We start from the raw sequence: 24,795 nt of genomic DNA on the forward strand, positions 1-24,795 counted from the left end.
CTGAGAATGCAGGAAGAGAGACTGCAATGTTCGGCAGTGCACACAGGTCAGTTTTTTCACTCTAAATGCAAAGTTTTGACATACTGGCCTTCCCAATCCATCTTCTAAGGTAATTGCATTACATTACTCCCATATAAATAAAAATAAATAAAAATAGTAAAGATTTTTAAATATAGGTTTTGTTTTTATAGTTTTTCTACTACAAATCTATGCTAGCATTTTCTTTAGCTTTCAGTTATCATTTCATAAATATAATATATATGAAACAGTACAATTGCAACCTTAAGTGCTAGTGCAACTAGTATTGAGGAGATCATTTATTTCTATAGCTACAAATCATTTGGGCACATACATTATTTTGTTCACCAAGAGAAGAAGCAATTTGAGTTTTTCTATCAGGTTTTTCTTAAGCTCAGTTTGCCATCAGAGGTTTGCATTCAGTTTTCAGGGCTTGGAATGAACAATTCATTGGGAAAATTGTTTTTCTGTTCTCTGAACTACGTATGCTATTGTTCAGAAATGCTGCTCAAGGTAATTAATTTTTAAAGGAAGCTTTTGTATTACTGAACAATACCTATTCTAGCAATGCTGTACTGTGAAGAAGCATCTGCCGGTGGTGTCTTTGCTTTGTAACTTTTCAATCCAAGTCTCCACAGCAGCACTAATTATCCCTGCAGAAGGGAAAGTATTGGTAAGAGTGCCACAGTAAGGGTAAACCAGTAAGGAGACCAGCTCCTCACCACAGACTGAGCTCCAAAAGGAAGGGCCAAATTCAGTTCTCATTTACACACATGAAACTCTACTCAGTGAAATGATCCTTTGAAACTGCAGGCTCCATAAATAGCTAGCTACAGAACTATCCTTACGTACATGTGAAAAGAGCTCCAGGATACAGCTATTTCTAATACATGGCACTAGTACTAGTAAACGTGGTCTAGATACAAAATCCCAGATTTTGCCTTTGTGCAGTGTAGTGACACGTCTACAACGCCCTCCCTGGAAAGTGCTTCACTGCATAAAGACTTGCTTCTGCAAGTCTCCTTTTAAAACATCCTGGATGTATCACTTTCTTTCTTCTTTGCATGTCCCTTAATTCTAGCTTGCCTTTTCTCCTGTGTAGCCACCAAATTAAAAGTTTGATAATGCTCCTCTCTCTATCACTTAAATATATTTTACTTCTTTACAGATAAATATCTACCCCATCAGATTCAACCCCTTCCCCTTTTTTGAACTGACCCCACCCCCCTTTTTTTTGCTCACATGCTTCCCTTACCCAAAGCCCAAGTGAATTTACTTTCACCTGCCTCCCAGCTACATTAAGGCTAGCATTATTGGTACCACTGGCTTGTTTTGGAAATAGCCTCTCACAAATAGGTGAAACCACAGGTGCCCTCTCCCGTCGCCACAGGAATGCGGCCCTGAAGGATGTTGTTCTCTAGACAAAGACACTGAAGAGAGGAAACTCGGCTTGATTGGGCTGCAGCAAGTCAGTCAGGAAACACACAGTCCCCGAGAAGCCTTCATACAGACTATATACACTTTCTAATGCCCGGGAACCAGCCTTAAATTCCTCTGTAAATAAGAACTCTGCAAACCTAAGAAACAGAAGAAAAGATGATGATGATTATTATCAGTTTAAACAAGTAGAGTAAATCACAGAAATAGGCTGTTCCTTCCCACCACCCGGCTCCCCTCAACAGGAATCCCAGGCCACAGGCAGAGAGGCAGCTGAGGGAGTTCAGGCACCTCTCCCACTGCAGGCAGCCTGACAACAGCACTGCACGTGATGCTGCAATCGCAAGCTCTAAGCAGCTTTGTGAATGTTCTTGAGACTTTCTGGTATGATCCCAAACGCAGGAAGTTAGGAATACTAACCTTTGGGCCCTGTAGATGTATTTTGAGTTTCCAGTGAGCCTATAGAGCAGCAGGAACACATAAGCACTACCAGCCACTCCATGGCATATTCCAGGTCCCTTCTTCAGCAGGCCTTTCTGCCAGGTTAGCTCTCCACAACGGATACAAGTGTCCAGGTACTGAGGCTTCTTGGAAACCAGGTAAGCTTTGGCAAACAGATATGCAATGCCTAAGAAAGCAGCAGTGAAGAGTCTTTTGTAATAAGTAGGCCAAGGCTTACATACAACAAGAGCACACAACAAAACAAAGATTAATACATAAATATATAATAGATTGACATAATAAACCTGCAGTCTCATGCTCTACACATATCATTGTTACATGTCTACATATGATGGGTATCTGGTAGGCTACAAAAAAAATAGCATTTTTTGAGAAGATTCAAATAAATTGATCATAATCTTCAACAGAACTGCTTAGTTCATGGTAACTTTAAATATGTATGACCAAATCAAGCACCTGAGTAAGGGAGCATTTTGAATAGCTCACTCGTGGTCTGAATATAATACACACCAAAGTAATTGGACAGTGTTCTTATTAGTTATGTGTGCTTTATTGCCTATAAACAATGAGAGGACGCAGGATTTTCTGGGAAAGAGCCATAGCAATTAATGAATTTAGATGTCTGCAAATAAAGTAACTTCTCTATGACCTTTGCGATTTTGTCACCTTGGCTAAGTCTCACTGCATCTCTCCACTTATTAATAAATCCATGTAAAAAATGTCATGATATTGAAACAAAGAGGGCATCTTCCCTGCAGATTTCCTCACTAGGCCAGCCATGCCACAGAAGTCACTTTTTTGTCTTAAAAATAAAAAAAAAAAGCTTGATAAGCAAAAGCTGTTTTCATGTCACTTCACTAGAGTGCAAGAGCAAGAAGCTTGCTCCTTCATCATACCAACAAAAAGATAATGCACCAACAAAAAGCTCATTTGAGGTATATTAACTAATTGTGTACTTTCTGAAGTTTAAATAGAAAAACTTGACAAGCAATGCTTCGGTGCTCATGGTCATTCTTGAACAGAAGTCAGCTTCTCTGTAACCTTCTAGGTTCATGTTACAAAACCAACAGGACTGGTCAGCAATAAAATTCTGCCAGTGGGTGAAAGAGCAATTTCAACACACAGCATTCCTTGCGCAAATTGCTAGGGTACTGGACTAGATTCTGAACTGACAGACATCAGCCTTAACTCATGAGTCCAAGCTAAGTATTCTCTTTCTCTCTTAAAAGCAGTTGTATATGGATGCATTTGTTTTTTTTTAAAAAGCCTCTTGCTAGTACAAACTCTCCTTCACATGCAAATATTTTGGTCAAATTAATGTATCTCTGTGTAATATGCATAGGCTTAACCTTTGATTCTGATGAGAAGGAAAAATTCTTCTGAATGCCTTCTCAATCTCACATCTGTGCCTGCATCTTTGTATTCCAGAACCCCAGAACTCTTTTAGCTTTGATCACAAATGCTAATAAAGTAGGAAATATGCCTGTCCTTCTAGCTGCTTTCACAATAAATAAAACAGTTTTAACTGATAGAATAGTTCACCTGCATCTCATAAAATGTCAATATCAGTCAAATTTAACCTGAGATTATCTTCTGCATGGAATCACCAAATGCAGAGAAACACTGGGCCATACATAGCATCAAAGGGAAAAGAACCTGGAGCTCCGTGACACCAGTGAACAAGCTCATTCTCCCGCTCGATTGTCTCCCCCAGCTCAGGAGGCCAGTTGCTATTCTGCTCTTGGTCCATGAGAAAGTCAACACTCTGCCACACAAGCTCCTGATCTGCTGGCTGCAGGTACTCAAAATAGGAAAGTAACATCTGAAGGATTGATGAAAGTCCATGTGCTGCACCTGCAAAGAACAGCAACAGTCAAAAGGAGAGGGGAGGTTTAGGTCCCACCTCCATCCCCTTGGATCTTTCTTTGGGGACTTATTTCATTGTCAAGTGCATGGGTATTTGGTCTTCTTCAAGCACATTACAACAGTGCTTGGAATGAAAACACTGTTTCTGCTTCTGTCTTTTCCAGCTTCCCAAGGTAAACGTGAAAGCATACTTTTACTGTGCTATCTGCTTGAATATTTGCTGCTACACTTCTTTCCAACTGGAGCTGACTGTGCCTTGTTAGACACAGTTGATATACCTGCAGAGAAATAACCTCAATCGCAACTCGAACCAAACTGGAACCAGACCGAAAAGTTTAAAGGCTCAATTATCCTATTTCACAATAATGATAATTAAACACTTTTTTCAAAGGTTTAAGAATAAGAAACATCACTTTTAGGAAAGGAAAACATCTTATCTTACTCTGGAGAAATCACACACCATAGGCTTTATATATTTTATTTGTAAACCATCTACTGTCTCAGCATCTATGCACTGCATCACTGTCAAAGCAGTTGATATGTTCTACTCACCAAGATACTCTGTTCCATAGTAGGAATACATGAGTGGGAACGGTTTCCTCTTCTTCACTGCATACTGCTTTCCTGATTCCAGAATGGCCAGGCAAATTGATTTTATTTGTGCTGGGGTCAGCACCTAAGAAGAAAAATAAAAACAAACATAAAGAATATTATAATAATTTTAGACAGTTTTCATGACTGCTTTTTTTCCTGATGCACATGACTAAGTACTGCCTTCAATCTTCTGCACATGCTGTAAGGTATGTTCCCATTAAGAGCTCCTTATATAACACAGTACTTTCACATGTTTCTCAAAAATAGTTTCATCCCATCTTAGGAAAGCAAAAATGAAATCTTAGGTCATAGGGTCACAGAATCATAGAATGGCTGGAGTTGGAAGGGATCCCAAGAATTGTCAAGATCCTCTGTCCCAGACAGGGCCAAGGACCTCCCTATTTAATACTAGACCAGGCTACCCAGACTCCCATCCAACCTCATCTTGGACACCTCCAGCAATGAGGCATCCACAACCTCTCTAGGCAGCCTGTGCCAGCACCTCACCATTCTCTTGGTAAAGAACTTTCCCCTGACATCTAATCTAAACCTTCCCTCCTTGAGCTTAAAACCATTCTCCCTCGTCTTTTCACTGCCTACCCTTGCAAAAAGTTGTTTCTCCTCCTTTTTATAATCCCCTTTTAAATACTGGAAGGCTGCAATGAGGTCACCCCACAGTCTTCTCTTCTCCAGGCTGAACAAGCCCAGTCCCTCAGCCTGTCTTTGTAGGGGAGGTGCTCCAGCCCTCTGATATCATCTTTGAGGCCCTCCTCGGGACCCCCTCCAAGAGCTCCAAATCTTTCCTATATTGGGAGCCCCACACCTGGGTGCAGTACACAGATGAGGTGAAAAGAAGCCCACTAAGAGCCACTGCCTTCCCTTCCCAGAGGTACTTCAGCCTGACGGAAGCAGACAACAAGCACCACACAAGATGCAAGAAACAGAATGAGAAGGCAAAGGAAAGCAGACCTAGAGAAGTAAATATTACAGGCTTCACTGGGAAATACAGAGAGAGACAGATTTTCCTTTAAAAATTAAAAAAAGAGGAAGCAAGGAAGAGGGTATGAAACTACTGAAAATCAACAGTACATATGTAGGTTCAGAAACACATTACTAAAGAATCACCCTTTCTTACTTCACAAAAATGCTAACAGAAATGGCCAGCTGTATTGACTGGATGTTGTTATTACAAACAGGTTAACACCACCTTTCTTCTAATGCAGTGCTAAGAAATGCCCCACTAAGCAGTGTCAAACAGGATTGACAAGCCATATGTTTTACCAGAAATGAACTATTGCAAGTTACTGACACAAAGTATTCAGTGAGGAATCTCTTCTGCAGCACTTAACTACAGCGCTAATGATACGCAATTCACTGCAATCATTTGCATGTCCCTCTGCACATTCTTCACAGCACCTAGGTCATTAACATCATTCACTGCCACAGCATTTTGGCTTTAGCAGAAAGCCTGTATGGCAGCCGTGTTCTGCAAAAATACATTGTGACTTATGAAAAGAGCACTGGGAAAGAAAAAAATAAAAAGTAAAATGAGGCAGAAAAAAGCTGTAGAAATACCCTTGAAAAGATAACAAGATAGATAATAATCCTAAAGCTGAGATTATCAACTTAATGTTTCTAAAATGGCTATGAACACATTTGCTTTTGTTGTAATTTTTAATATCAGAGGACTCACGATTAAGTCTTTTTTAAAAATGCCATCTGCATTAAATTTGGAGGCAACATTTGTTATAAAAATATATACTTCTGTTTGGCAATGAAAAGATACTGTGGATAATCAATGTCAGTTAGAACTTGGCTGAGAAATAATGACAGAAAAATCTTGTTTATCTATCTTTGTACAACTTGGAGAAGAATCCGGTTCTGATCTTGATTAGTGTTCTTTAATGTTACTGCAGTAGAAGTAAATAAGCTGTTAACATCTGGACACTTCACCCATTTCCAGTCAGTTTAAGATTAATTGTTTCAGCTTCACTGAATTTAATAATGGCTTAAATCCTAAATAAATGAGCAGATCACAGACATGGCGAGACACACCGCATTCTCTCCTGAGTTCTGATTTAGTCTTGCACTTTGAGACCTAATCCTCCAAATCCTGTACTTTGTCAAAGGATTAGTAAGGTAACCCTTGAAAAATAAAAGTGAAGGCTAAGATCTCCTTATTGTCATTCTGGAAGGCAAAAGCATGCTGATTAGAGACACTGAGATCAGTTCATTTTCTCCATGTGATCGTAATAAATGAGCTGGATTTCAATGTAAACCATGTTTGATCAACTTAATTTTATGTTCAGCACATTTAATTTTAAATTGAATTAAAGACCATTTCAAAATGCTAATTGTGATCTTTAAACGGATTTCTACTTCTACCCAAATCCAGCACTGCACAATGCTGTGTAAAAAATCTCAGCTAGTAAGAACTGCATCATTCCCCATATTTTTATAAAAGGTAAGTGTAAAAAGCAGAATGCTTAAGCACTATGATTACTTACGTGTATGCACAAAGTATACCCCATTGGCTGGCATAATAATATCACTTCACATATGCAAAGTCAGATAAAAACTGATTACTGAAAATCATGATTGGAATGGATGATAGAAACTAGCACATCCAGTCGTCTGGATGAAATGGAGAAGAAAATAACCCATACATTTTGAAAGCAACCTTCTGTCTCTGGCCACTTGGACTGGCCTATAAGCACGACACAGGTAGGAGATGTGTACTAAGAGATGAATAGGAATATTTCTGTGCTGACTCCAAATATTTCTTCCCAAGGACCTCAATCCACAGGCACTGTACACAGAGCTGCTGTTTTCCAAAACACTTTATACACAGATTTGTATTTGTTCCTTATTCTAGGAAGCTATTAACTGAGAATAGAGACTCTCATAGTAATTACTAGTGGTCTTCCAAAGGTTTTTATGATCTGGTATCATATTTAAGATCTCCACTGGCTTGCTACATTCTCTTTCAACAAAATCTGTGTTAAAAGCTCCTCAAGATTTCTTTCATCTTGCCACAAATCAAAAACTATGGGTGTTCTCTGTATGCTCCCTCACAGCATCTCCAAAAACAGCTAAAAACATGTCACCACAACAGCCATCAGAGAATACACGGATTATAACCGCAGATGGTTTAACCGCCATGCTACAAAGTTCATTTTCATTTCAGTGGAGTCACAGTGCCAACTCGCCTCTGGGAATTACTGAACTAATATTAGAGACAGCAAAGAAACAGACCTATCTTCCCAAAGTCTTTAAAGGATAAACTGCATAGAATTACATTGGCATGAGAATATGCTGCCCAGAAAAAAAAAACCGTGCACACATCAAGTTTCTCAAGCTATACTTTTTATAAATTTGAATGGCATTTACTATGTGCATACTGCAGAGTAGGTAGAATTATTCTTTATTTTGTCAGTATTCAGCCAAAAGACTACTGACACTGAGATATACACTGCTGATGGCTTAATATTTCAGCTAACTCTTTTCGTATTTTTAAAGACATCCCAATCCATTCTGTCATCTTAGAAGTGTTCATTTCACTTCCCCCCCCAGATCACAGTTTGAAATACATTTGCAAAAGTATTCTATATTTCACCTGCAATTTCCATATCAGCAGGTTGGTGGAGTTCTTAGCTTTCTGTTATACATCACTGCACAGCAATGCTGGCTGCTGTTAATAAAAAAAGCTCCATTCACAATGGTGACAGTGAATTTCCATTCACCTTCAACTTTAAGCACAATAAGTGAGCAGTACTGATACTCAGTATTTGTACTGTATTGTCTATGCTCTGGAGCCCTACTTAGAGTCATCAATACTGCTGTGATTGCTTCCATAGTCTCTCTGCTTTTCTCTTGTGCCACTGCAGACAATGTGCATCCTTCCATTAAGGCATTCCACAGATATGTGAATGACTTAAGCCAGGTACATTATTCAGTAAATCCACGCTAAGATGCAGCAAGGAAAGGCTATGTCTACAACAATCACAGAGCTCTTTTTGTTGTTAGAGATCTTTCTCAACTTGAGATTGTTTCGCTGGAAGTAAATAACTCCACAGCTCCATTTAATCTGCTAAGAGAGATTTACTAATATACTGACTAAGACAGTGCTGTGCCCTAGATACGTGTTTCAAAAACTGTGGACAGAAATCTTGACCTTGAGAACACAGCAGAAAGCAGCAGCAGAACCAGTTTTTCATTGCTTCTGATTATAATAACATTTTCTGCACTTTATCATCCCTCTGAATGCTCAGGACAAACGCCTGGGCTCATGATAGGCTTTTTGAAAATCTACATAAAACTGCATACTGTATTGAGCATATTTGAGGACAGTAAACTTTTAATTCACCAATGCATATTTATTTTCTCAATGCTCTTTCCTGTATGTGTGAAACAGAAGGCATTACTGAACACCAAGGATCATTATCTGCTTATGGATGCATCAGTACTTTTAGGAGGTAACTTGCATCTTTACATTACAATGGAAAAAGCCTTCTTCCACGCATGTAAAATTTCTGAGTACGTATCTAACCCATCAAACCTCTCATTGTCACACTTCTAAAGAGTCATTTACATGAATTTGATCATTTGCTTCTTCAGATGCTACGGGAAACACCAAAATAAGCTGAAGAAATTGAGTCAGTCTGAAAAGAAGACGACAGCAGCTTTGCCGCCAGTCCCATCTTCTGGAAGACCAGCAGAGGGAGCCTGTGAATTAGTTATAATACTCAAAAACATTTCGAGGATGCAAATTGCTATTTGGCAGGACAGCTGACTGAAGGAGAAAGGTGCTGGAGCCAGCCTGATATTTTAATGACAACTTACTGCACTACATGGCGTTTAAGTTCAGTTTGCTGAGTTTGATCTTCTACCAAAGACAGGGCTTAGAATTGTTCAGTAACCTTTCCATGCAGTGTCACGGCCAGATTTTTCTTTCAGGTGATGCTATGAAACCAAGGAACAGTAGAAGGTACAAAGACACAGAGTTGCTGCCTCTCCACAGTGTTGTTCCAGACCCCCATTGCTGCTTTTGGTTAATGTGTCAATTTTCATTTCTTTGAGTCTTGTTTTTATTGTCAGCATGGCAACAACATCAGTCCTATCCTGTTATGTGGGTGCATGAATCAGATTATTGGTAAAGACAATGCATCACTTTTATTATCACTAGCAGGGCAAAAAAAATTCCATGGGTCTCACTTGTCAGAACGATTATATTCTGCAATTAAACCTCTCCTTTAGAAAGGCAAAATTTCAGATATTGCTGCAAATGAAGTGTTGCAAAAAAGGACAGAGTACCACTACTGCTGTATCTAGCAGGCTGCCTGGGAGCAGCTGGTGCTGCTATACAGTTGGTCAAATGGAATGAGCATCGTTATTCACTATGTCAAGTGGGAGACTCAAGGAAAAACAGCAACCAGCCTTTCCTCACACTCTGTCCCAGGTCAGTAAAAAGAGGGGAAAAGCATCAGTTTCTCTGTTTACACTCTATTCTTCTTTCCTATCTCCCTCTCCGTTGATGAATGCACCAGTTGCTGGCTGGATGCTGCTGGCTACTTCTAATACAACAGCTTTCCTAGATCTTGGGAAAGAAATAGAAAGTCCCCATCATCCTCTTCACTTCAAGAGAGTGGGAAGGCACAGCTGTTCAAAAGCTCATGTTCAAAAGCTGCCTAGACACAGTTCCAGGCACCCTGATCTGGGTGTGCCTGCTTGAGCAGGGGTTGAGCCAAATAGACAAAGAGGTCCCTTCGAATCTCAACCATCAGATGATTCTGAGACACTCTGGCAATAGAGACTTCAGGATGTGGCCATAATAGATGTATCAAAGGTCATCTGTCTGTCATCCAAATCCTTTGCTGGTGCTCCTCTGTGTCAATCCTCCTCCCTCAGCTCCATCAGAGCAGCTTCACAACTGCAAATGAGTCAGAGATCAGTACTCCACAGATACTGCTTTCCTTCCATCTGTGCTCCCCCACACAGGAAGGAGGAAGATTATTTATGTAAAATCTTCTTCATCAGTGGGGAATCCTTTGGCTGCATTTTGTCCCAGTCATAATGTACATCCATATATGAGTCCCGCAGTTAACTTATGCCAAAAATGCAGCAGTGAGCTGTTATATCCTGATGGGAGGTCTATCTGTCTGTACTTGAGGTAAGTGTTCCTGACAATTCTGCATTATGAGTATAAACATCTTCCAAGCCGGGCACCTCACACTTGGCCTTGAGGAACAAGCTGCCCACTGTGTTGTAGCTGTGCTGTGCCAGGATGCTAACCCATTTTTTTACACTGGTATGAAAGGAACATCTGCTCTACCCATGTATTTTGGATTAGCTTCCTCCCCTTAGCAGCAGGTCTGCTGGTTCATTGAAAGCCAATCCATGCCTTCAGTTGTTCCACTGATATTTTACATTGTAGCAGAGCTGTCCTGGTGCTTGAATTGGTTGATGAGTGTAACCTATACAGAAGCATCAGAACAATGCCTGTGCTTACAGCTCCAGAGCAATAGGAGACAGGATTCATGAAACAGCCTTTCCAAAAGATTAAAGCTTGGATGAGAGAGCCTCCCCAAACACCGCAGTAACCTTGGCAGTTCTTGTCTGAGCTCAGAAATGATGCAGGCCGTTGGGCATGCTTATTTGCCATGCCAGCTTAGGCAAACCTGTCTTTGGAAAATAAGCTGTTGGTGTTTGTACAAATCCGCATGTCAACAGAACTCGATCTCAACTGGTTGGCAACACTGCCCATGGCAGAGGATGTTGGAACTAGATGATCTTTAAGATCCCTTCCAACCCAAGCACTTCCACGGTTCTGTGATTATCATAAATTCCATTTTCATGCTGCAATTCTATACATCATTAAAGCTTCACTATTTTCACCAACAGTAATTACATTGCCCATGTGACATTACTGAGAAGAGGAATTAAAACAAAAGTTTACACTGGAAGAAACTATGTAAGCAATAAATAAAAACTACTGGAAGGGAACAGAGAAAGACTGATAGCTAGTTCTTTGACAATCTCTCTAAATATGTTCAGTTCATGATAAGCATTATAGCCATCTTAACCACTCAGGATGACAGAAAAGGAAAAGAGGCTTTACAGTTTCATGCAATATTTATTTTTTTCATTTTGTCAAAGTCATTTCACCTGTTAGGTTACTCTTATTGCTTTTAATATCGAAGTCCTCATGAAACCTTAATGGGTCTTGGTTTGAGGGGTGTTACTCTTGGTAAGGAATGCTGGAGGTTTCACAAGTTTCACCTCTTATCTAACACAGAAAGAAAAATGGAGTAATTTCGTGACCCCAAGAATGGAATCCAATAACTCACGTGGCAAACAGGTCAATAAACCAGGTTTTCTATGCAATGTAATTATTCTTCTAAATTGTTGTGGTTCCATGTCTTACCAATAAAATCAATTGGCAGGCTCGCAGTCTGTTGAGACTGATAATAATTCTACCTGAGATAGCCTTTAAAGACTGTGACTACTAGAATATGGCTTACTTAACAGAGTAAAATGCTGACCTTACTTGTAAAAGTGATCAGCAAAACCTAATAAATAAAACTGAGCAACCCCTTAACACTTAAGAGATTTGATCATATTCTCCTTTTCATCAGTTTAGAAGGAAGTAACCAGAAGGTACATCCTTGTTCATTGCTCCACATCAACGTGGAGTGTGTGACCTACATGCAATGAAAAAAAAAATATTTTTTTTCCTTACATTCACTATGTATAATCTATGTCTCGATGGAATAAAGCTACATGTATAAGTAGCATTTCTCCCTGGAATTCCTGAAGTTTTGCTTTGTGTCAACAAATATTCACAAGGAGATTGCTTCCTGTGGCAAGCAGGACAATACACCTTCTAGTACACCTAAATGGAAGATACTTAAAAATTTCAGCTGAGGCATGAGTTGAGTCACCATTCTATTGATGCTAGAATTAAAAAAAAAAAAAAAAAAAAGGTTTGCATTTCTTTAAGGCAGAGCTTTACACTTCTGCTATAAAGCTAGGGCAAATGCTTTGTTTAAGGAACTAAAACCCAGCAATAAAATGAAGGATTGCAGCTTACATACCCAGCATCAAAATGGATACATAAACTGGTCAGTATAACTATTTGTCCTTACTCAATAGTCAGTTGAACAACAGGAATTCAATTGCTATATAAGCTGTCATGTTAGGTCATGGTTCACAGATGCAGCTATGATTATAGTGCACAGGTCAAATTTCCACTGTTATCCAGGGGGGAAATTTTACTGTAGGATTATAGTATTTGGGACCTGAAATGCACCTGTCAAAAATAGTTTATCGCTTCTGAACTAATCAAATTTTACAAGCAAGAAACTGCACATCCAGTTATTTAGGAATACAAAGCACGCAGCTGGGTATCCATTGTTTACATGGTTGCAACTCACAAAATATGCTGGGTACATCTGAAACACAGGAAGACAGAGACTTAATTCCATACATTATTAAACAGACATATATATTTTTTTCTCCTTATGTTAAGGACTGTGAATTCTTCGTCTTTCATCATCATACAGTTCTCTTCCCCATACAAGAATTCCCAATCTACCTCCAATGCCTTTAGGCTTCATTTCAAATGTCCAGATTTCCTCCTTCTACACAAGTGAGCATACGCACAGGCTTAGAATGAATTGAGAAAACGTATCTGCCTCCTCAGCTTCTCATGGCAGGAGTGTCCAAAGAAAAATAAAATGAAATAATAGGAGACACGAGTAGCTCAGGACAGAGCACCTCTACTCCAACCACACCACTATCTTGCTCCTGACTCACAACCAGTAGCACTTATTGCTAATGAACTCTGCTACAAACTAGCATTTGGCAAATTACCCATAGAAGACTTTATGGCTTGTTACTGTGCTAAATTTACAGAGGAGATCTGAAGAAGCACAGAAGAGCACAATAATATTCTTTTATTCATTTGTTTCAAATTAAGGTTCAAGAAAGAGAACACAGTTGCAGCCTCAGTTACTGGCTCCCAATTGCAACACTCTCAATATTTGGTTTTTATTTACAACCAATAAAAGCTTGGTTTTACATACTAAGATGCTATATATGGATGCATTAAATGCCTTGATAGTGGCTGCATACCTGCACAGTGGTGACGATTCAATACCTTAGAGCAGCCCCTGACCTTCTCAAAATCTTACACTCATGGAAGAGCAGGATCTAAACTATATACGACTCTTTGCATAGTGCTGTGAGTGGCCGGGTGAAAATCTCTCCTTAGTGTACTGCATCAATGTAAAAAGCAAACAAAAACTGTTGGCATGCACGAGAGTAATAATGAAATGGTTATTAAAAAGCTACTTTATCAGACATTGCTCTTTCCCCTGCTACTTCTCTACATCTGTTCTCCCATTATAAAAAAATATTTATTTATCAAGAAGAAACACATTTTAGAGACAAACGAGATTCTCCTAAGAAGTAAAGCTAAAAAAGGCAGCAGTTTATTTTCTGGGCAGGAGGTAATTAACGCGATAAAGAACATGAAAAGATATTTCATACAGCAATGTAAGAACAAAATAATGGCTTATGAAAAGCAGTAAATTTAAAGACAAAGTATTTCTCAACTCCCCTAAGACTCAGATAAGCTAGGGAATTTATTCCTGTAAATTTCTGTTGAATCTACTTGCACTGTGGAATTTTAAAAGACCAGCTAACTTGCACTGTAAGGGGAGAATTTTTTAAGTATAATTTTGGGTTAACTGCAAGGAGTGCCCCACCACTCCAACTGAACTAAATTACAATTCTTTGGAGTCTGTGCTGCTCAAAGAAATATTTTATCATTTTTTGACTACTCAAATTTTGCAATATATGAACAGTTAGGTCTGACAGCTGTTACAAGGTTGGCCACGCAACCAATTGGCAATCTCAACCCAACAATTTTAGAAGAAAGGTAAACACTTATGCTTCAGAGCATAATGCCACTTCTTAAAAAATACAGGTTAGTAATGTTACGGACAACACATTCCAAAATTGCTTTCCAGAGAAATTAGTTCAGCTACCCTGAGCCACCTAGTACTGATACAAGATATCAAACCAGATGGATCAGTGGAAACAAATCATGAGAAGGAAGAATTTGTTTGTATACTGCCATGAAAACGTTGCCAGCTCTGCACCGCCAGCAAGTGGAAGCATTAGAGTGTTTGGACAATGGCCATGTTGTGCTGTATGTAATGCAGTTTGCAAACTGTTACTCAAAGCTCTTCTATTAGTGTGCCTCTGCCAGGCAGGAACTGCTTCTTTCTGCACTTACAGTTAGAGTGACTGAAAAGCTGAATGACTCTGGAACCTGCAGATTTGGGCACTTCCCTCCAAGTGCTGCAGTAAAGAACATCTCAGTACTTTAGATAAGTAGTTTCAATCAAAGCCACAATACAGGAGACTTGCTGCAGCAATCAGCACACTCAGATTAGAGGCACCAGCTTAAATGCTTGCACTGTGTCAGAAAAAGAAGGGATATGAATTAGAATTGCCAGGTTAGTGATGAAATCTCAAGGCTACTGCATGTAAGGAAGATACTGTAGCCTCTACTCAGGCTGATTTGCACAGAGCCCAGTATGGTCCTAAAACCTGTAAGGGTGACCAGAGGCAAATGCAATCTGCCTTTGCTGGAAAGAAATGATTAGATGTTGAGTTTACTTTTATTCCATGCTCTGGGAGACATGGAGACAGGGAGAGAGGAACCAGGTGGGTTATGCACCCCAGCTGCTGGTCAAGCTTGCAGCTCAATAGCCTCCTTCAGTGGAAGCAGAGGAGTACTGCAGCAGGCAATAACAGCATAAACACCACTACAGATCTGTTCTAGGGCTCCATGGGTTGTTAGTGACGCAATGGTTGGCTTATGCATCCTGGTGTGCCATAATGTGCACTTCAATGCAGTACTCTTGGGCTTCGCATGCCTATCAAAAGATACAGGAGACTTCGTGTGTATAAACTAGGCACCTCGCACATTCAGACACATCCTACCTTAGGCAAAACTTCAGGTTTCCAGAATAGGCTTTAGGCAATGGAAAGATCTGAAGAATCAAAAACAGTGAATCAAAAATGGCTCTGCTGGGTGGTACACCTGTGTAGGCAGTCCAAAATTTAACTGGCCTTCTTGATGCCATACTGTGTTAACCTCTAGCTGGATAGGTTATGACTTTTTATTTATATTAGCTGCTTATTCCGCACAGAATGCAAAGAAATATGATGTTAATTTACATTAATGTAAATGTATAACTCTGATGTGCTACCATGTTGCATCCAGACATATAAGCAGCCATGGATCACATGTACAGACAGTATGCCAATGCTCACATGAACTCAGTACGTGAGTAACTCAAGCCCTGTCATGTTCAGCTTAATTGAATGTCAGTTTCTTCCTAGCATAGGGGATAAGCATTACAGATAATTCTCCCCAGATACATGTACTGCTAAAAATAAACTTTCTTTTAGCTCTTTTTTTTTTTTTTTTTTTTTTAAATCTCTTAAACTGTTTTCATACCTTCTCTCTTCCTGCATACAGTATTTGGCACTTCTCTCAGTTTAGATGCCAAAACAATTCTTATCCAGTAAGCTGCCTCTTCTGGATCATTAGTAAAGATAATACATAAGGCTGGCTTCTACATCAGTCTTTCATTAGCATTTTTGATTAGCTCTGACTGTGGTCTTTCAGCCAATTCCAAATCCATAATGTCCCCATCCAAGTCAGCACGCATTAAGTTTTCAAGGAAGATTATATTTGACACAGCAACAAAAGCTTTATTCAAATGCAAACAGGATATTGGCTACTGCTCTTTCATCAGCCACTAATTTTATAATTCTGTTATTTACAACAAGTGATCTTGTTTGTCTCGCAAAACTTCTTTATTCATCTACCACACTGCCTTACATGCATAGTTCTATTATGTAGATACTGATGAGACATGTGGCACCTGAAAGTCTGTCTCAGTATTTGCTACGGAAGAAAAATGTGGCTACCTGCAAAATCAGTTAAATGAGGCAAACTACACAAGAGCATAATTCACAGGCTAATTGAAGCATACACTTTAAAGTAGCATCAGCATTGCTTTCAAGCAAAGGTAATTCTAGAGAACTCCAGGCTGGCCTTACGCCACTTTTACTTTGTGTGATGATCTGCAGTTTGTGCCATGCCAATAAGCCAAATAGAAATATAAGCTCAAACTACAAGAAGAATGCTGACAATGTAATGGAGAAAAAACAGATGAAGGTGATCAAGTCCTCTGAGTCATCTGAATTTTGCCCTACTCTTTGACTGCAGTAGCTGTCCGAGGTAGTAGAAGGCCTGACGATCTCTGTGCTGGCTCCTAGACCTTCCCATGCACACTGACAAAGACAGTTCTGAAACAGAAGATCATAGCAAAAGAACATTGCCTGGAAATTCTAGCCTTTCAAGGGCAGTCATGAGATTACACTGAGGAAGTATGGGCTGCCATGTCCTTTAAAACATAACTTAATAAGTAATGGGATCACAGTCTGTACTTTTCTCCTTGTTAAAAGACTGTCATTTGATACTAGAATAAAATTGGGGAAGTGTTATCAATTTTCCCTTTATGCAACTTATTCTCAGTTGTGACTCTATAAACAATCCACATTGGGAAAAAGACACCGCTGCCAGAAGCTGTGGTTCAGATTACTCTTAGGACTAGAGTACAAACTCCACAAGGAAAGGAGGACAAGGAATAACAGACATAAGGAAACAACAATAATAATAAAAAGTCATTCACTGCACTTAGCTGTTACCTTGCATTTGAGGATTTCCAAGTGTTGTATAATTAACTAATGAGAATCACTATTACCTCATAGTACAGGCTACATTATGTTATTGCTGCCCTGGGAGCACTTAGTGACATATTTGTCTTTCTCTGGATTTACCTACCACTTTACATGATTATTCTCTGCAGCAGTACAGGAGGAACTGTGCAGCATTTAGGTATAGCCTGTACGAGAGAAGTGGCCAGTGCACTACCTCTGTACTGACTCCCAGATGGTGACAAATGTCCTATAGGGGAGGTTGCAGCAGTAGAAGTAGAACAGCTAATAGCACAGAGGCAAATCCATCTGAGCCACTGAATTATGGAAAGATATAGCTGCCCAGGTAGAGAACATGGTTATAAAAATACATCATGTACATCCAAGATTGAAAAGGAGGGATGCAGCTGGTGTTCAAGGCTCTATGGCAGCCTTGGATCTTTTTGACCTTTCTAGACTTCACACAAAATCTTCCCTGCTTGTAGCTGCAAGTGTGGGTGTGACTGAAGAAACTGCAATGCTATGGCCACCCAATGTACTAGAGGAAGTCAGAGGAGGAGGAAAAGCACTGAGAAGCCGGTAGCGGTGAAAGAAGCCAAGGAAGCATGAATGACTGCAATTTACGGGAATAACAGTGAATTTCTTTGGTTGTCCATGGGTTCTTTCCATGCATTATCTCTGGGATTCAGCCTAGAGAAGACTTGAGGGAGATCTTATCAATTTGTATAAATGCCTGATGGGAGAGAGTAGAGAAGATGGAGCCAGGCTCTTTTCAATGGTTCTCAGTGGCAGGAAAATCTAGTTAAGTATAAGAAAAAGCTCTTCATTTACTATGAGTATGGTCAAACACACAAAGACGTTGCCCAGAGAGGCTATGGGGTTTCTGCTTTGGGGGATCTTCAAAACCCTAACCCTAACCCTAGGACATGGCCCTAAGCAATCTGCTCAGAGCAAAGGGTTGGGGCAGAAGATCTCCAGAGGTATCTTCCAGTCTTGATCATGTTGTGACTCTGTAACTTTGAGCCAAATTCAAAAGTGAATATATATCAGTACATTGCTCAGCCAGCTGTGGGGATTTTACTTTTCCTGAGATGTTTTGATTCAATTCTAACTTTGAATCAACTTACTGGTGTTGGTTTTTTTTTTATAATTACAATAATTGTTCATCAAAATAAGCTAACAGCTCTACGGCACTTAAAAAAAAAATATCAAAATAGGATGAAAGCATTCTTACTATAACTCTATCTACATTTTGTCTTCTGGGTATGTAGAAGTTACACAAGCATTATTCCCAGCTATTTTTGCTGGCATTATTAACAATGTGTACGAAAAGAGCAGCCAGGCATAAGCAAGCTCATGATTGATTCAGCTCTGCAAGACCAAGAACAAACAAATCAATATTTATTTAAAGCATATGAAGAAGTTTGTTTTGTTGTTCTACTACGAAGATTCTTCCCCAGGTTCATATTTGACTATCTTAAGTATGATCAGATCTAAACAGGTACATGCAGAATGTGTATCTTGGTGACCACTGCTATTAAAACTATAATTTTGACTAATTTATCATTGGCTTAGCCTTGGAAAACTAAAACAATGAAGCGTAACGTTAGCCACTCCACAGATGGCAAGTAGAAATACCTACAGATCAAGAGCCAGATTTTGAAAGGGATGAAGAACTTAGAGGGAATAGCAAGGTCAAAGTCCCATGAACATCTGAACCAAGGGTGGTACTTCCAACCCAACTACTTTAACACAAGACAAGCTCTGTTTTTTTTATGACCCAGTTCTAGCAAGCCAAAACATCAAATTTGGTGATGCTGGATGAAGCTCTGAGAAACTTTTACAAAATAAAAGGACAGCTTTCAATCGACTAATGGCACTGGTGAATTCAAGAACAGATAAGTTTAACCTCCACATGCTTCTTCAGTCTTCATTTATTCCTTGATTTCCAATGTTGCCTGACTAATGACTCAATATAGGCCTCTGAAATATGTTATTCAAACTACACTTCCCTGAAGAAAGCCTATCACTGCCTAGTTGTCCCCTGAATACATAATATCTAGCATTACAACACTGAATAACATACTCTCATTTTTACCTTAAGAACAAAGGAAAGGAGATTCTCTCTTTGGCATTAATGAAAAAAAACCTAATTTTGTATACCACAGCACAGCTTCTGTAGTTGCGACTCCTGACTTTACATGATCCCTAACTACGTCACTTATTCAGAGGCCTGTCCTAATGAATTCAGAGGCCTGTCCACGTAGCAGTGACCTACTAAAAGTCTGCTGGACTATAGCAAGTCACAAGGTGGGTGTGAGTCAGTGTCACGCTGGTGTGAGATGCAAACATCTTACTGAGCCATATAAATAGAAAGAAGATCTGGAAGAAACACAAAGTTATCTCCTCACTCAATTAGAAAGATCTGTGCCAGAACTATGCATGCAACTTCTGGCACTCTTCAGGAAAGGCTAGAGGGAGTCTGGCAGGCTGCAATGGGAATGACTAGAGCTGTAGAAAACATGGTGCATGTGGGAAGATTAGAAGGAATAGGATTGTTTATTTAGAAAAGATTAAAGATAGGAACTATAAGAGTCTTGAAACATATGAAGAGTTGCTGCAAAAAGGAGCAAAATAATCTGTTTTAGTACTTCTCAATGGGCAGGACAAGGCACATTGGGATTGAACTACAGAGAGATTCAGATTAGTCTTAGGCTACACTTTCTAATAGGCAAGGTAACAAAATAATGTCTCAGACAGGGAAGATGCAGAACCTCCACTACCAGAGGGTATGAGGAATAGGGTGGAGAGAGGCAGTCAGAAATGAGACAGGCACAGGTAAAGCTGCCTGGGAGCCAGGTGACTGGCTACATGACCTCTCAAGGACCCTACCAATTGTTTGGTTCTGTGTTATCATTCAATTGCCAGGACTGAGTAGACAGACTAGAGAAAATTGCCAGTACAGAATATGCAATACCAACTGTTTTCCAACACATTATGCACTGACTCATCGGCACATTGCTACTTAAAAGACTGTCCTATGCTTCTTCCAGCTGCCAGCCCACATACGTTGGAAAGATCAGCTTCCATTTCCTTGATATTGAAATCTAAATTTGACCAGTATGCTCCCAACTTACCATACTCAATTGTGTTAACTAACAATTAATCATTCTCCATGAAAAAAAAAAAACACCATACCAATTACAGAAATATTCTGTAGAGGAAAAAAAAAAAAAAGCCACACAAAATACCTTCTAGCTGTCCACAGCATTTAGTTGTATGTATCTGGCACAATTCTTTTTTCCTTGGTCATTCAGTGCTGACATCCATTCCATCTCACTCACAATGCACAACAGATATTAAGCCATTAAACTGAGGAATTCAAGAAAGCTGAACTGTTGCAAAAATAGATTTATGGTTCTGCTCTCAGACATCAAAATACACCGAGCTGAGAAACGCCAAATGACTCAGCAACAGCCTGAACTGCTATAAAGACACTTCTTGATCATGTTTGCCTGAAATGAAATAGCTATTTCAATTATTTTCCTTGTTACTTCTGGAAAAATAAAGCAGCTCACTGTCACTTGAAAATAATCCTACAACGTAGATAAGTAGTAATTGTTTTTGATGCATTGAGAACTGTTGTAATGGAGTGGACAGAAGGTTATGCAATATCACACAGTGCTTAATCTCATTCTTGTCAGTAGTCAAAGAACTGCATGACAGACACAGACAAAGAGGCATTTTGACATATTGCCTTATCAAAAAATTGTGACCTGACTGCATATATTGAATTCTGATTAGGAAATAAAGGCAGGGGGGAATAGTGAAGTTAGCTGACAAACAAGATTCCAGTTTTAACAAATGCCTTACACAATGCTGTGCAGCAGAGAGCAAGCCCACAGGACATAAGCATTTTAATTGCCTCCCAGCTCCTTTCTACAGAGCTCTTCTACCACTTGGAGGCAAGGCTGAAGGCAGCCAAGCAGCAGCTCCCATACAATACCTACACTGCAATCCTTACAGAGACTTTGAAGAGGGCCACAGGTTGATGTTAAGACTGTCTGGCTGAATTAACAACAAAAAGTAGGGATTATTGATTTAATGTAGAGAAAGGGATGGTTTCCAGATATGAGCCCTGCTACATGTGGTGGAGAGCTGTGCTAGGATTTACATACAACTCTAATGTTCTAACCATGTATATTAAATGACTATTGAGAAGCATAAAGCTTAATTTTATACATCCATTTCAGTTCTGTAAGGTATGATGATGTCACCTTTTCATTGGGAACTGCTTCCAGTTAGCCCTGTGCTCTTTTCTTCTCTCACTAGCCGCTCAATCTTCCACGCTTTTACTTCCTTAGTCTTGCAAATAAGGTTTCCTGACAGAATTGCCATCTAGGTTATGCAGTAATTTATAGTATTATATGCATGTAATAAGAAAATTTCAGTGCTAGAAGCAAAATACAGGAATGTCCATGAAAATGCCCTTATCGGCTTCCACGCGTCAAGTAGTTATCTCCATCAATCCTTAGAGAAAGAAATTATAGAACAAGACATAATGTTGTGTTCTGAATTTGCAAGCACTGAACGTGATGACAGCTACTTCTGTAAGAGTATGAGGATATGCAAAGAGAATACAGGAACAGATGAGTGACAAGCAAAATCCATGCAGACAAAAACAGTAATTTTCTTCAACCAACTGCAGTGTTTAGTCCTTAAGCTCTTCCCTAACCTGTTTTCTCTTTGTCCCTACTCTTCTGCTGTATGTTTACCTTCTTCTAAATTGAGTGCATTAGCTGTCAAAACAACACGAGTTTGCCAGAGAACCTAATTTTTTTCATTTCAGATTTAAATCTTCCTTGCTCCAAGGATTAAGCTACTTTTTGCTATTTTTGTTCATTTGCAAAATCTGCTGTGCCTTCAGTTTTCACATTTTTTTTGCCATTATTTTATTCCTTTTGTTCTTTTTCTAATTTTATTTTTAAATTGACTCTTTCTTCTGCTCTCTGCTCAGCCTTTGTCAAACATTATTTTTCCCATGCCTCTACTGTTTCTCTGCATCCCTATATTGCACCACATAGAGTCAGAGAACCATTCAGGTTGAAAAAGAACGTCAAGACCATCAAGTCCAACCATCAGCCTAACACTGCTAAGTCTCTCATTAAACTGGGTACCTAAATGCCATATACTCGTCTCTTAAATAACATCCAAGAATGGTGACTACCATCTCCCTGGGCAACCTCCTCCAACACCCAACCTCATGCTTTCCATGAAGAAATTCTTCCCAGTGTCCAATCTAAACCTCTACTGGTGCAACCAGAGGCCATTTTCTCACATCTAATCACTTGTCATAGGGAGTGATAAGCTCTCCCCTCATCCTCCTCCAGACTAAACAACCCCAATTACATCAGCTGTTCCCCTTAGCTCTTGTTCTCTTTTACCACCTTTCATCGTCAGGTGGCTGGAGATGCTTCCAGAGGTTCAGTAGGGCCACAGAACAGACTAAGCATCTTTTCCACCAAAATGCCCTCATTCCACTGCCTGTGTATTGTTCCTCAGATCCCATTCTTCACACCAGGAGCACAGCAGAGGCAGTACACTCTGCACTATAGAAAACAAAGACACTCAGCATTCAGCACCTTCACTTCCAGCAGGCCAAAGAGAGGCACCGACAGACTCCAAAGGGCGACCTAAAAATTGTTCCTTGTGATGATGAGGATGATAATGGAACAGATAAGGTTTAGAAGTGAACTCACTGTATGTGAAATGTAAAGATGTTAAGAGGAAGATGGGAAAGAAGGGATCTATTCTGGCAACAAGAGACTACTCTGCATAAGAACCTTTTTTTTTTTTTATATTAAACAAACATTGGAATGTCAGTATTGGGTTGGTATTTCAGCAAAGATGATGATGCTGAACTGGCAAACATTTTTTCCAACAGCATGAAAAAGTAAAGGCATACCTCACTGCCTTTGTATAAAGCTCCTTCTAGAAGATGATGGCAGATTACTACCACTCTTAAGCTATAAGCTGTCAAAATCCATATTTCTGCAGCCAAACAGAAAATGTATATGTACTCTTAAAATTATGTCAATCAAATCTGCAGTCCTGGCAGGATCCTTCCTGTAAGCTCTGCACTACTGTGCTTTTTACTGCCAGTTAAACAAAATTGTTGAAATTCAACACTTTCAAAATTAATTTCTCTGCTTTATCTCTACAATTGAACATTCAGCTTCCACCATGCCAAGCTAGATCCTGGTGGCCATTATCAGAATGGCCCAGACTCAGAATTTGAAGGCTGTTTAAAATAAAGACTCATGTTGCCCTGCTGAAGAAAGATAGAGAAATTCTGAAATGGAGACCCAAACTATTTTAGAATGCTTACTAAACAAATCCAGATTTAAATAATTCCCTTTGATTCGCTCTTTACTTTAGAAAACTCCCATGTCAACTCTCAGCTTAAATTCATCAATTTAAGCAAATTAATGCAAAATCTGTCCTGCGTGGCTTGAGAAACCATAAATAGAAGGATGCACATTTAAAAGAAGCAGGCTAGAAAGAAAACCATTTTTTTTTTTAATCTTTCCTGGTATCTCATTTAAATCCTCTGTGGCAAAACTGACATCCTGTCTGTGTAGTGGCCTGTGTAAAATGAAATAATGAAATCAGTAGAGCTCCAGCTAGCACCACAGTTTGTGCGTTTGACATTACAAATGCCACAGCACTTCAGATGAACTGGCAAATTCTTCCACATGAGAGAAAGGACTTCAACATAAAGAAAGAATGAAATCTCACCTCAAAGAACAACTCTTCTAACTGAGGTGTAGACTGGAATAAAAGCCCAGCATGGGACCTTGCACAACAGTACTCGGAAGAGCATCCCTTCAGTGCGTATTCTGCAGAGCTCCCTTTCTAAGACCAATCCATCAACAGCCTTTCATAAACATTGTGTTCACCATGAAGAAACTTTCACTTTAGAAAGTCCCAAAGGAACATCGAATCATAGAACTGTTTGAGTTGGAAGGGACTCTTAAAGGTTGTCTGGTTCAACTCCACCACAGTGAACAGGGACACCTACAGCTACATCAAGTTGCTCAGAGCCCCATTCCACTTCACCGTGAGTGTCTCCAGGAATGGGGCATCCACTGCTTCTCTGGACAACCTGTGCCAGTGCCTCATCATTCTTACTGTAAAAAACTTACATCCAGTCTAAATCTCCTTTTTGTTTGAAACCATTTCCCCTTGTCCTATCACAACAAACTTGCTAAAGAGTCCATTCCCTTCATTCTTTAGCCCTCCTTTTGATTCTGAAAGGCCACAATGAGGTCTTCCCAGAGCCTTCTCATCTCCAGGCTGAACACCCCCAGTACTCTCAGCCTGTCCTCATATGGGCACTGTTCAATCCCTCTAAACATATTCATCAGCAAGCTCCTTCCTCTTGTTTTTTCTCTATTTTTTTCTAAGAAATGGAAAAAATGGACCAAACACGTGGGCTTCCAGGAATGACCCTAGTGGCTCAGCCCCTGAGGGAATAGGCTTGGCCACACTGCTGACAGAGCCTGGTGGTTCAAGCAGCTCACCACCAAAACTGCAGGCAACCATCTCTTACATTGT

The 24,795-nt window shown here is 39.6% G+C and overlaps 1 protein-coding gene across 2 annotated transcripts in view; it reads right to left on the minus strand.

The window, feature by feature from the left end:
• Window positions 1-314: 314 nt before the first annotated feature.
• LANCL3 (LanC like family member 3) overlaps window positions 315-24,795 on the minus strand; it is a 28,180-nt gene continuing 3,699 nt past the window's right edge. The window contains exons 2-5 of one of the 2 annotated variants that reach the window (XM_031594562.2): window positions 4,336-4,459; window positions 3,574-3,771; window positions 1,876-2,083; window positions 315-671 (exon numbers count right to left, since the gene is read on the minus strand). In XM_031594562.2, coding sequence (XP_031450422.2) covers window positions 662-671; window positions 1,876-2,083; window positions 3,574-3,771; window positions 4,336-4,459 — 540 coding nt within the window. In that variant the 3' untranslated portion in view covers window positions 315-661. The other variant, XM_031594563.2, reaches the window with a different exon arrangement.

This window comes from Phasianus colchicus, chromosome 1 (genome assembly GCF_987193195.1).
Source record: "Phasianus colchicus chromosome 1, bPhaCol1.hap1.1, whole genome shotgun sequence".
NCBI classification, from domain to species: Eukaryota; Metazoa; Chordata; class Aves; order Galliformes; family Phasianidae; genus Phasianus; species Phasianus colchicus.